At 39.9% G+C, this 13,650-nt stretch overlaps 1 protein-coding gene across 1 annotated transcript in view; it reads right to left on the bottom strand.

Annotated features, from left to right (window-relative positions):
* The window catches only part of UCK2 (uridine-cytidine kinase 2), a 79,045-nt gene extending 68,439 nt beyond the window's left edge, over positions 1-10,606 (bottom strand). Inside the window, exon 1 of the mRNA XM_001363732.4 lies at positions 10,169-10,606. Within this exon, the coding sequence (XP_001363769.1) occupies positions 10,169-10,267 (99 nt within the window). The 5' untranslated portion in view covers positions 10,268-10,606. The remainder of the gene's footprint in view (positions 1-10,168) is intronic.
* Positions 10,607-13,650: the final 3,044 nt, after the last annotated feature.

Raw genomic sequence — 13,650 nt, 5'->3', positions numbered from 1 at the left:
GACTATTAATTCATGGTCAACTAGAGACAGTGACAAAATGCACACAACATCAGTGCACCATGATTCCTTTTGTCCTGTGCGTGTCACAATATCCAGATTTGGATACACAGCAAGCAGTTCGCCTGAGAAAGACTTGGGTTGCTTTTTATTAATAAATCCAACAAGTCTAAGGCATAATACAGCCACCAAAATAAGTGAATGTGGTATCAGATTTCATGAACAGAAACATGGAGTCCAGAATAAAGGCAAAGAAAGCTCTACTTTGGTTTTAATCTGCCTCTGGTCAAAGCAAATATGTTATATCGTGTTCAGTACTCTGAGACCTGAAATCTAAGAATATTGACAAAATAAAGCACATCAAGAGGGACTAAATAGCAATAGACCCTAAAATCCTTGCCACACTCCATAAGATTGGTTGAAAAGACTGAATGTTTAGCCTAAAGAAGAGAAAATGCAAGGAAAAAAACATAAGCTGTCTCCAAGTATGTCAAAGCTCACCATGTGCAAGAGAAATTAGAACTGTTTTGCTTGGCCCTAAAAAAGTCATCAGTCTATCAGTCAATAGAACAAGAAACAACAGGTGTAAGTTAGGACTTGGCAGAATGAAAAGGAAAAACTTCCTACTGCTTTTTGGAGGTATTGAGCTCCGGTCGGTCAGAGGAGGTCCGCAGAGGCTGAAAGATCTCCAGTAGGGATTTTTGCTAAAGGGCAGGGTTGACTCATTGTCTCCTTACCCCTTCTAATTCTGAGATTATTCTACCAAGATTAGCAGGGTCTAGCAGAAAGAGGGCTGGCTAGCCTGGGAGTCAGAGAGGCCCAGGTGCCCATCATTGCCCAGCCCCTCCTAGTTGTGTAACCCGGGACAAGTCATTTAATCTGAGTCTTCTTTTCTCACTCATTAAATGTAGATTAATACCTCACAGGCTAAGAAGAGGCTCAAATGAAAGTCTATATTAAGCTCTTTAAAGCCATTAGTTATATAAATGCTATTATCAGTCACTTTTTTTGTTTTAACTTTTAATACTGAATTTAAACATAAAGAGCATTTGCATAAAGAAAAACAGACTAACAAAAAATTGGATTCTATAAGAATTTTTTTCATACTATTTGCTTTAGGTATATAAATCCTGTGCTTTCATTTAAACACAGTTTTGCTGGTCCATGCCCCTAATTTGAACTTTTTTTTTATTCCCTCGTGTGAATTTAAAGTACTACAATGGCCCTCTTTAAGGCATCATGTTACAAATTCCATCCCCCACCTCCCCACCTCTCTTTCCTCCAACTAAAAACAAAGTGGTAGAGGGGTTTATCTCACACACACACACACACACAATTAATTCACACAGTTGGTCATGTCCAAAAACATAACTCATCCTGAGTTTTTCATCCTGAATTCATCCTGTCTGTTGGAAACTTAGTTGTCCAATTGTATTCATTAGTGGCAAATTTGTTTCTCTTCCTATTGTTTTTGTATTGGTTTAGATTGTTCTAAATCTGGGATGATTTAGGAAAAACCTACAAAAACTGGCATAAAAGGTGAAGTGAATTGAGCAGAACCAGAGGAACATGTCTACAGTAACAAAAATATTGTGGGATGATCAACTGTGAAGGACTCTCCAGGAAAAAGAACAAAGGCTGCTTCTTCTACTCTCACTTTTTGTCATTGTAATCTGAATGGGCATTTTTTTTAGCCCACACAGAACTAAACTATTATCAGCCATGCAAGGATCCAAGACCACCCCAAGATGTAGGATGAAAAATGCTATCCACATCCATAGAAGGAACTGTCAGGAGTATGACTACAGATCTAAGCATACGATTTCACTTTATTCCTTCATAAATTTTTTTTTCCTGTATGTGCAATGTATATTCTTTCAAGGCATAAGGAATATGGAAATGTATATTGCATGACAGACTTGGCATAAGCTATATAAGATTATTTACTGTCTTGGGAAGGAAGAGAATTTGAATCACAAAATGTAAAAAAAAAAAGCTATTGTTAAAAAATTATTTCTACATGTTTAATTAAAAACAAAAAACTTTTTCTGATGCTGATCATTTCATTCAGCTTCAGTTTATACCATCCAGGATTCTATAAAATCATCTCCTATAGTAGAGTAATATTCCATTATGTCCAACTTAGTATATCCAGCACTTAGCACCTTGCCTAGCACAACATAATTGGCTGCTCTCTAGTCATTTGCTTATAGTCTTAGTGCTATTTCTAGAAGGGATCTGTGTTCCACTCCTATTCTTTTTCACTGTTTCCCTAAGAGATTGTTCTCTTCTCCTCTGTAGAGTTTAGGATCAAATACTATACTGACTACTGTTTGCCTTTACAGAGGTATTCTAGTTTTGTTCCTAATTCAGGCCCAGACTCCCAACTTGCCTTTCTCCACTCCAGCACACAGCCTAATGTTCCTAAAATACCATTTTTTTGTTTGTTTTTTTTTAAACATTATTTTATTTGGTCGTTTCCATACATTATTCACTGGAAACAAAGATCATTTTCTTTTCCTCCCCTCCCCCCCCCCCCCCCACCTTTCCCTCTCCCATAGCAGACCCTAAAATACCATTTTGATTGTGTGGCTTCCATGCTGAAAATCTTATCATATCCTACCAGATCACAATTTAGCCTGACATCCAAGGATTGCAAACAGTTTGGTCTCAATCTATATTAAAGATGCAGTGGCAATATCAGTGCACCCCTGAGTTTGGTGTCAAAAGAAACATGGGTCCTAATCCCACCAATTGACTATTTGTTGTGACCATAAACAAATCTAACCTCTAAGTCTCAGTTTTTCTCATCTTTAAATTGGTGATAATTTCTCCATTACTAGTCCCATAAATATTGTGAAGATCAAATGGGAGAAGCGATTTAAGACCCTGGCAAAACCTTAGAGCATTCTATAAAGGATAGCTATTGTTCTTACAGCAGCGAGGTGGTAGATTCCTGAGCCTGGAGTTAGGAAGACTCTACTTGAGTTTCAAATACAGCCTCAGACATGTAATAGCTGTGTGACTCTGGGCAAATCATTTAAGCCTGTTTGCCTCAGTTTCCTTGGCTGGAAAATAAGCTGGAGATAGAAATGGCAAAACAATTCAGTATCTTTGCCAAGAAAACTCTAGCTGGGATCAAAGAATCAGACAGGAAACAACTATTCTCACTTACTAGGCAATCCCTCTAGCTCAAAACTTTCACTTGGATTGTAATAGTCTCCTACCTCAAGGGTCTCCCTCTCCAACTCAATTCCACAGTTCTAAAAGACTGACTGACTCTGTCACTTTACCCCCTTTCACCCTCTCTTCACTCCTTAAATTCCAGTAGCTCCCTAGTACTTTTAGTATCAAATATGAACTCCTCTGATATTGCAAACTCTTCACAAACTGGACACATACTACCTTTCTGGCTTATTGCACACAATTTCTCTCTCTAAGCAGCCTATGATCCAGGTCTTCTTGCATCCATGATATTCCATCCTCCATTTCTGTGCTTTTAATATTATCTGTCTTCCATTCCTGAAATGAAATCCTTACCTCTATCTCTTGGCATCCCTGGTTTCTTTTGTAATCAACTCAAGCACCACCTTCTCCAGGAGACATATATATTGCATATTCCACCAACCCCCATCTATTCTGTGTCTGTGCTTTGTCCATATATATTCATTTATTGTGGTTGTTTAAATCATTTCAGTCCTCTTCCTGATCCCATTTGGGATTTTCTTGGCAGAAAGAGTGGAGTGGTTTGCCACTTAGCTGCCCATATATTCATGTAAATAATAACTATATATCCAGGTTGTTTTCTAGCTCCCTTGAGAGCAAGGCTCTGTTGAGGTTTGCCTAACACCTAGAAGGTACTTAATAATTCCTTATTGATTCAGGAGCATTTTCTTTCTTAGTACTCTCCCAAAGAACTATTCTTCCAGAATACCTACCTCCACCCATGATTTACCTCTCTGCCCACCACTACCACCTACACAGGTTTCTAAGAGATTAAATAAGACATCTTTCAGGCAGTATCCCCAGATTCTTCCCCCACCTTACTAGAAGAGACCTGTCTTGGATATTTATATATACACATCTATTTTAATTCAAAGAATAAACATTTATGAAGGGTTCTAAATATATCAAAAACTCTAGTTATCTGTGTAAAAAAAAGAAAAAGCAAAAATAATCCTTGTCCTCAAAAAGTTTACAACAGATACAAGACAGATATATATGCACATGTATACATGTATGTTAAAGTATATACACATATAGCTATGTACAAGATGGGGACAGCTAGGTGGTATAGTAGATTAAGATACAAGATCTGGAGTCATGAAAATTCATCTATCTCAGTTCAAATCCAGCCTCATACACTAACTGTGTGAACCTGGGCAAGTCCATTAACCCTGTTTGCCTCAGTTTCCTCAACTGTAAAATGAATTGGAGAAGGGAATGGCAAACCACTGCTGTAGTACTTACTGAGAAGGACATGAGTGAAATGAATGAACAAATGTAGATATACAAAGTAAATACAAAAGATAAGGCACCAAATACTAACTGCTGGGTCAGACCTGCAGTTAAGAATATGTTGGCAACCATATGGAGGGATGAATCAGAATAGGGAGATTTGAAGCAGGAAGCCCAATTAAGATATTGCTGTAATCAAGCAGCTCAGAGTCTGAAAATGAAAACTCTGGTGATGGCTAAGAGTGGAATTCAGGGGTCATAGGAGAGAAAATAAATGACAAGATTTAGCAATTGATTGGATATGGATGATGAAAAAAAAGAGTGCCACAAGAGGGACTAGGAGCCTGTGTGGTGCCTTAGAGAATAAAAAGGAAATTCAGAAAAGAATGGATGGGGTTTCAGGGAAAGAAAATGAAGTCTGTTTTGTGCAGGGTCTGCCTACCTTGAGGCTCTCCCCACTCTAATCCACCCTCCATTCAACTGCCAAAGGGAATGAATTTCCTATATTGAAGGTCCAGCCATATCATTCCCCCACTCAACTACAGAGGCTTCCTATTGCTTCCAAGATTAAACATAAAACTCTGCCACTCAAAGCCCTTTATGATTCTTTCCAGGCTTATTTCAACACACACACACACTCATTCACTCACACACCCTTGAATCCAGGGATACTGGCTTTCTTGCTCTTTCTGAAACAAGATACTTCATCTCTCAATCCCACAACTGCAATGCTCTTTGCCTCCCCCCCCCCAAACTCCCTTTGGCTACCAGCTTCCTTTAATCCCATTTTCTACAATAAACCCGTCTAATTCTAGTGCCTTCCCTCTATTATTTCCTATTTATCTAGTACATAGATCCTTAGTCTCTCTGATTAGATTTCTTTTTGGAGGGTTATCCCTAACATACTTATCAAGGTTCCTGGCACATCAGACCTTTTATTCATTCATTGACTACCTTGACAAGCTAAGATGCCTACTGCAATCTAGTTATGTATGTCTAATAGGCAGTAGATGAGATAAGACTGGAGTTCCGGAGGGAGGGTTGGACATATAGATATGGGAATCATTTAACTCATGGAAACTGATGAATTTACCAAATAAGATAGAGTATAGAGGAGAGCTTACCAAAGCCTGGAGAAATGACAAAAAGAGCCATCAAAGGAGATTTTTAAGGGGTGAGAGAGAGAGACAAAGAGAATCAGAAAGGTTATCAGATCATCAGGACAAATACAAGTCAAGCAGGAGAAGAAATGAGAAAAGGTCAAGATTTGGCAATTAAGAACTCATTGGTGACTTTAAAGTGAAAACTTTAAAGTGAAGTTTTATTTCACTGACAGGACCAAAGGCAGACTTCAAAAGAGTTTAGAAAAGGCAAGGAAGTCGATAAACCAAAGGTAGAGAGCCTTTTCAAGTTTAGTTGAGAAGGGGAGGAAAACTGGAGGGCTGTACCTAGTAGGAATGGCATGGTCTGGAGAGGATTTTAATGATGGGGAGGCTTGGGCATGTTTGTATAAACATCAAGGAACAACATGGGGAGAAAGCAGGGTCAGGAGTGCAGGGATCAAGGCTACATGTAAACAGGCTGGTTTAGCAAGAAGATAGGTCAATTCTTCCAAGGCTGGAATTCAGAAGGAAACAGTGGGAGATGTGGGATGAGAAGGGGAGAAGAGGGAGTTCATAGTGAATGGGATCTATTATCTTAGTGAAGTGTGAGGTGGCTTGAGCAGAGGTTTAGAACAGCAATTGTGGTGAGCAGGATAGAAAATCAACAATGGAAAAGTAGAACTAATTGGCTGTACTGAAGCCCAAGGTGAAATTAAATAATATGAATCTGTTGTAGACTCAGCATGGTTTTATGATTTCCTCTGGTTCTCTTCAATATCCACAAGTCCTGAGAGCAGAAGAATATGATGTGATCTAGTTTTAAAGACAGAAACAGCAATAGAATCCAAGAAACCTGGCTTTTAATTTTGTCTCTTCTGCTGGAAATGTGGCGGTTAGGGCAGTTAGGTGGTGCAATGGATAAACTGCTAGGAGGGGAGTCAGGAAGATTCATCTTCCTGAGTTCAAATCAGGCTTCAGACACTCGTTGTGAGACCTTGGGCAAATCACTTAAACTTATTTGCCTTTATCTGCAAAATGAGCTGAAGAAGACAGTGGCAAATCACTTCAGTATCTTTGCCAAGAAAATCTCAAATGGAACATGACTAAAACAACTAAACAATAGTAACTCCATTTCTCTGGCTCAATTTTCCCATCTGCAAAATAAGCACAATTTCTGTCCCTTCCTTCCTCACAATGTTATTGCAAATGTCAATTCTTTTAAAGAGACCTACAAATGTAAAATAGTGACTAGTATTAACAACTTCAGTAGGTTGTTCAGGAAAATACTTTGTAAACTGTGTTCCTAGACTTTTTAAAAATTATTTATGGGGCAACTAAGTGGCACAATGAATAGAGTATCAGTCCTGAAGTCAAAAGGTCTTGGGTTCAAGTTGATCACAGATACCTCTTAGCTGTATGATCCTGAGCTAGTCACTTAAGCCCAATCACCTAACTCTTACCTTTCTGCCTTAGAGTTGTTACTTGCACAGAAAGTAAGGGTTTATTTTTGTTGTTGTCATTTTTAATAAGTACCTATCTGCAGTATTAGGCATAGTGCTGAATTTGTCACCTCTAGTAGTAACCTATGACTTTCCTATGGATTTTTTGAAGATCTGTTGTCTGTTGACAGATACTTTGGGGTTCTGATTCATTAATTTATAAAATAAGGGAGAATGGAGGAAGGAGAAGGGCATCACATCACTGGCTTTGCCTTTGCAATCCAAAACAGTTTAGTGCAAGATAAAATACTTGCATCAGTGACAGTCAAAACACCAAGGGTATGGCCACAAAAAAAGTCTGAAAAAGACCAATTCATAGTTGGGAAGGATACTATTTTCCTCCTTTTTAAAGTGGACTAGATAAGGATAGGGACCAATAAAATAGTGCTACACTGTTGCATATCAGACCTTGTCTTCTACAACTTTCCTTAGAACTCCCTTGTTTATAGGAGAAGTTTCCTTTCTGCCTGGTTCCTGCCCCATTCTCAGCCAGAATTCCTGCCCTGGCAGCTCCTCCAAGAAGCCTTCCGCCAATGCTCCCATTCCTTCCATATTCTAGTATTCCTTCTCCAACTTTCATTTCAAACCTCATATAGCACTTGGTTTTACAAATCTCTTCTCCCTCTTATGTGGTAACATCTCACTTTTCCACGGCCCAAAATAAGTATATAAGAGTTTATTTACCCAAGTTTGTATCTTTTTCTATTGCCTATTTCACTAGTTACAAGAAGGCAGGTACTAAATCATGTATACTTTCCACTCTCCTGCAAACCTGTGTACAATAGTTTTGCAGAGTTTTTACAAAGAGTTTTACAAAGGTTTCTCAAAAACAACACAACAAAAAAAAAAACAACCCTGTAGCCAAGGCATCCTCCAGACCCTAACTGATGCTTTCATTCTTCTTTATTCTTCCAAATTCTACAACTTAGAACAAGATGCCAATTGGAGTGCCTTTCTTAAGCCTATCTTCCAGACTTTTCTTTCCTCCTTCCAAGTTCACCTTTAGAAATACTCAAATAACAACCATCAGATCCAACTAGATGATTCAGAAGATATATACTTCATAAACATCATGGAATTCTCCAGCAGAAAAATACATTATAAAAATAAACTAGATATTTAAAATACAACATAATGAAGAAATTTTGATGAATCAATAAAATAAATTTTATGAAATCTCCATCTGCTCTTGAGCTAATTTCAATCACTTTTTAAATGCTTTTTTTTAACACTTTTAAAAAGTGTATTCTCTGATTTTGCATGCCTTCTCTTGGTATGTTATTTAGGATAATCTCCCCCATTACAATTCCATAAAGATTCAAATACAAACTAAAAACCATATTCTAATAATGACAATAAATTCTCCTTTCTAAAATACCTTAAAGAAAATTTTAAGTGTTTTACTTTACAATAGCTTTCTGAGGGGGCACTTATACTCAATTTATAGAATTTATAGAGACTAAGAGATAAAATAACTATTTGGGCCAGGATTCCAAATGAGTTGATTCAGTTCAGATCTTTACCTTGGCACTATGCTATCTCCCATTAAACCAAGCCAAATAAAGGAGGGTCATTGCCCCTTCTCTAAATCTCAGTTTCCTCATCTGTAAAATGAGAGGGTTGGACTGAAAAATCTCTCTAAGAAACCTTCCTAACTTTGACTGTGTATTTATAAAGTCCCTAGTGAAAATAGAGTACAAATGTTCCTTTCACCCCTGTGGGGCTGAGCCCGAGGGTTGGTTTAAATAGTGGCTGCAATAAAATGTTGCCTTGGGCAAGCTCAGACACCAGCAGAACCCACCAGCAATTTCTTGACCAATGCTCCCTTACCGAGGTGCCCCAATTCCAAAGAAATCTACCATCATGCTTGGAAGGAAAAATGAAGACCAAAATGGTGGGAGGAGGGGTTACTGGTGAAGCATATCACGGAGTGACACCCACATTGCTTACAGCACATGGCGCCAAACAAAGTCCGCCGTCCGGCCCCCACCTAAACTAGAACCCCGCACTCCCTTGGAACAAGCTCTCTGTTGAGGTTTTATTGTTGCCAAGAAGTTGGGAGGTAGTTAAAAATTGTGGGGGAAACTAGTAGCTACATCTTAAAAGACAGTTAGGGGGACAAATGGTGAGCCATCGATCTGTAAATGAACCACTCCCCCAAACCTGCAGGACACGCAACCTGGTGGCCACGTCGGGGGAACTGCCGTTTCCCATAAGTCTTTTAGACCTTTTGGATAAAACAAAGCCAGCTGCTGGCCTTTCGCGGGGATTTTGGAGACCTATGAAACCGAAGACCTCCTCCTAATAGAACAGTGAGCTGGAAGAGCATCTCCTGGACAAAACAGACCAAACAGTGGCGTGTCCAACTTTACCCTCCCCCCCAGAGCCCACCACGTTTCCTCCTAAAATTAGGAGAAAAAAGGCAGCACACAATTTCTCAACTGCCATTGCGAGCACAAGCGCGCACATCTGGCTCCGCTGATATTTTACCTCAAAATCTGCAATCATACCCAGATAAAAAGCCAAGCCTTCCCATTCCACTGCCCCCATTCCCGCCACTAAGGCAGCTAACTAGCTTTCCTAGGCGAGCTTCCTGCCTTACTCCGCCCATGGCACCGGGGGCTCTGGCGCGTGGGTTAATGCAAGGCCCAGAGAAAAGGAACATGTGGGGGGCGCAAACAAGATCTCTCCTAGAGCTCCCTCTCCGACCCATAGAAAAACCTAAAGGAGGGGGGGTTGTCTACTTCAACACTGACGGTCCTCATAATAACGACCCTCGCCAGAGTTACCGCCGTTAGGTAAAAGGGCATGTGTTAAAGTGGCCCCTACATCACTTCCAAGGGTCTTTCTCCGAACCTTTTCCCGATAGCGGGGGCGCAAAGGGGAGCTTCCGATGCGAATGGAAGCCAAAGTATCTCTTTTGGAACGTGGCCGGGAAACAGATACACGGCGTTCGGTAGAGCCACGCGGTCCCTGCTGCAACTGACACAGCACAGCTCCCTTCCCCCAGCAACACGCGCAGCCGGGGGGAGGGGAAGCGAGCCCAAAGGGGTCTTTAAGAAGGGGTCGGAAACAGGAGGGGGAAAACCCAAAACAAGAAAATCCCCTTACTTTGCCGCTGGCTGTGCCGCCGCTGACGCCGATCAGGAAAGGCTCTGCTCCGTTGGGCTGCTGGTGGTTCTGAAGGGTCTGATCGCTGTCTCCGGCCATGGCTCAAGCCAGTCCCTTCCTTCCTGCCCGCCTGACTGCTGCTGGGTTGCTTGCTTGCCTGCTTGTGCCCTACTGCCTCTCCCTCTCTCTTACCCTGTCCCTCTCCCTCTCTCTTTCAGTCTGACTCTTCCTATTCTCTCTCAGACGCCACTTGGTGTTAATTGGTGTTATTGTTCTGCCCCTGCTGGTGCTGCTGCTGCTCCTGCAATTCCTGCTGCTGTTGGTGCTGCTCTCTCTTCTGCTTCTGCTTCTGCTTCTGCTGCTGCTGCTGCTGCTGCTGCTGCTGTTGCTGTTGCTCCTGCTGCTGCTGCTATTGCTGCTGTTGCTGCTGCTGCTCCTCCTCCTCCTCCTTCTCCTCCTCCTTTTTCTCCTCCTCCTCCTCTTCTAGGTCGTTTTTGAACCTTCCAGCTAGGCTGGCTTTATCTGATGAGTCAAAAGCCTTCCTCTCCCACCACCCGCCCCAGCCTAGTTTACATCCTAGCCAGAGGTCATCGCGATACATTTTCTCCAATCCAGAAGAAAATCTTATCAGCTTATTCGCCTAGAGAAAGGCTTCCCAGTCCTGTGCGTTCCAGGCTAGAGCACCTCGCCCGGTATCCCAGGTCCCCGGCGGGCAGAGGTCTCTGAGAAAAGTGTTTTTTTGACGTCTCTTCCGAAAGCCCGGGCTAATTTAATTAACCCTTTCTTAACAAGTCGAGTGAACTAGGAAAAAGAATAAACGTTTTATTTTCTTGTCCCGAATGTAAGGGGGGGAAAGGGGAGCTAGAAGGCACTATATATGTATAGCACTATTACAGTGCATATATTGTTGGTACAATGAAAAACAATGCAGGTAATTCCAAAGACCACAACCCTTTAACCTGGTTATTTAAACCCATTCCAACTGCTGCGACTTAATTAAGGTCAACGTACAAAAACAACACAAAGCAAAGGATTAGTATGAATACCTGGAACATCCGGGACAAAGCCCCAGTTGCCTTCTGAAAATGTTTGCTTTTATTTAGTGTTTGCCAAGTTATGTCATGTCTTGCCTTCCCCACCACCACCACCATCACCACCCTTATAAATCCTCAATAGAACTGAATGTAGGAAGAAAGTTCTATTGCAGTCCCTCTCTCCCACACCAAAAAAAAAAAAAGCTTTTCTTCCAATCTACCTGTAACATGGAATTTCCACTATTGATATTCCTTTGGTTAATGGCAGTGCTAGCCTGAAAAGACTCTTTTGCCATTGTCAATCATCCTCTTCTCTTTGATTCTCTCCTCTCTTGATGCTTTTGTGATTTATTCTTTGTTCTCCTGTGTTACCCAATGCCTTTCTCCTTCACTAGATCTTCATCAACCTCATGGCAGATAATAGTGGGAATCCTCTAAGGCTCTAAACTAGATCCTCTTCTCTTCTTCCTCTACTCTACTCATTTATCTCTCATCAACATCCATGCTTTCAATTATTTTTTTCCCCAATGACTTTCAAATATCTACATGTCCAGGCCTGATATCTCTCCTAACCTCCTGTAAGACATTCTATAGGGAAACAGGTGGTGGCTCAATAGATTAAGAGCTTGGAGAGTGGAGTCCTAGGTTCCAGTTTGGCATCAGATACTCCCTAGCTGTGTGATCCAAGGCAATTCACTTAATACCCATTGCCTAGCCCTTACTGCTCTTACCTATATAGAGTATTGATCCTAAGAGGAAGATAAGGGTTAAATTAAAAATAAAAGACATCTTATAGACATCTTAAACTCAACATGTCCAAAACTGAATTCATTATCTGAGATCATCCACTTCCCAATCACCTAGGCTAGAAACCTAAGTGCCATACTTGACTCCTCATTGTCTTTCCCCTCAATATCCAGTTTCTTGCTACATCCTAGCAACTTTACCTTACACCAAACAAGACATAGAGAACATCATGAGAAATAAAATGGATAATTTTTATTAAATTTAAGATGGTTTATACAAACAAAACGATGTAACTAAGTTTAGAAAAGAAACAAAAACTGGGGGGAAAACCTTTATAGCAAGTGTCTCTGACTCATTTTTTTTTTCCGAACATATAGAGAACTAAGGGAAATTTATGAGAATACAGGTCATCCCCAATTGACAAATGGTCAAAAGATAATGTAAAGGGTGAATACATCCAGTTCACTTCAGGATACATTGTGGAGTTATGGGGGTGTATGAGTCAGTTATTGAAAGAATTCAAAAACAATAAAAACAAAACAATTAAAAAACAAAACAAAAAATATATACAGGGGAAAAAATTTGGAAGAAAGTTAAACTTTTGGGAGAAAGGGAAGAAAAAAAATTCAAAATAAGAATCAAAATTCCAAAATCTATGTATATAAAATGTTGAGTAAGCAAGAATAAATTCATAATAGGCCCTTGTACAGGTCCAATTTAAAGTAATTTCTATCCCACAAGTCTGTAGGACAGAATGTAGTAATATTTGACTTACCCATTTGCAGCCAAGACTACAAGAAGTTGCCATACTAGAAGAAGGAAAGGAACTAGAATACTATTTTTATAGGGAAGCGTCATTCCCTGGTCTGACTTTTTTCATTCTCAGGGATATAGGGAGCCAGCATGATAGCCAAATTTTGGTACTTGTATGAGTACTTCATAAAGAGGGTAGATACAAGGAAGTCCTATGACTTAACATATGTCAAGCTTCACAACCTCGAGTCCACATTAGTATTTCCTGTGTGCTCTTTTTACAATATTCAGGTTAAGTCTGTGCTCCTTGTTTTTATCCCATTTCCTGGAATCAGACACAAACATTAATCATAGGCCCATAACATTTTATCAAATGATGGCAGGATCCCACAGTTTAAAGCTTTGGGCTATGTATTGATATTACAGCAAGTATATATATAAATATATATAAATCTTATATTACTGCAGAGAGAGAGAAAAAAATTTAATTGTAAGTACATTTTGTATAAGAAATGAGGAAAGGGGAAAAAATAAAATATTCAAAAGAAAAGCAATAATAAAAAATAAGGGAAAGAGAAGAAAAAAATCAGGAATTCAATGTGTTTTTGAAAAGCAGCATCCACTTATCAATGGATTATTATCTTCAATGCATGTGATAGGATATGCGGAAGGATGTCAGGAAGATAGCAAACACCTCCTTTGGAATTGCACAAAAGAGGGCATAAGATATCAAAGAATAAGGTTCAGTGGTGCCTCCTTAAAGTAGAATATTTGGGGTTCATCCTGACTTCGGATGCCCACTTTATTTCTCCCAAACAAATTGAGAATATCTAAAATTTAAGCGCTCCTACAACTAAGAAACCTTTGAGAACAAATTTGGGAGGAACAGGGTTTTGTAGACAATGGATTCCTTGCTATGGGGAAATTACTAAACCCCTTATAGCACTA

Source organism: Monodelphis domestica, chromosome 2 (assembly GCF_027887165.1).
Source record: "Monodelphis domestica isolate mMonDom1 chromosome 2, mMonDom1.pri, whole genome shotgun sequence".
NCBI classification, from domain to species: Eukaryota; Metazoa; Chordata; class Mammalia; order Didelphimorphia; family Didelphidae; genus Monodelphis; species Monodelphis domestica.
The sequence above is the reverse complement of the archived record's forward strand: the minus strand, read 5'-3'. Positions and strand labels throughout refer to the sequence as shown.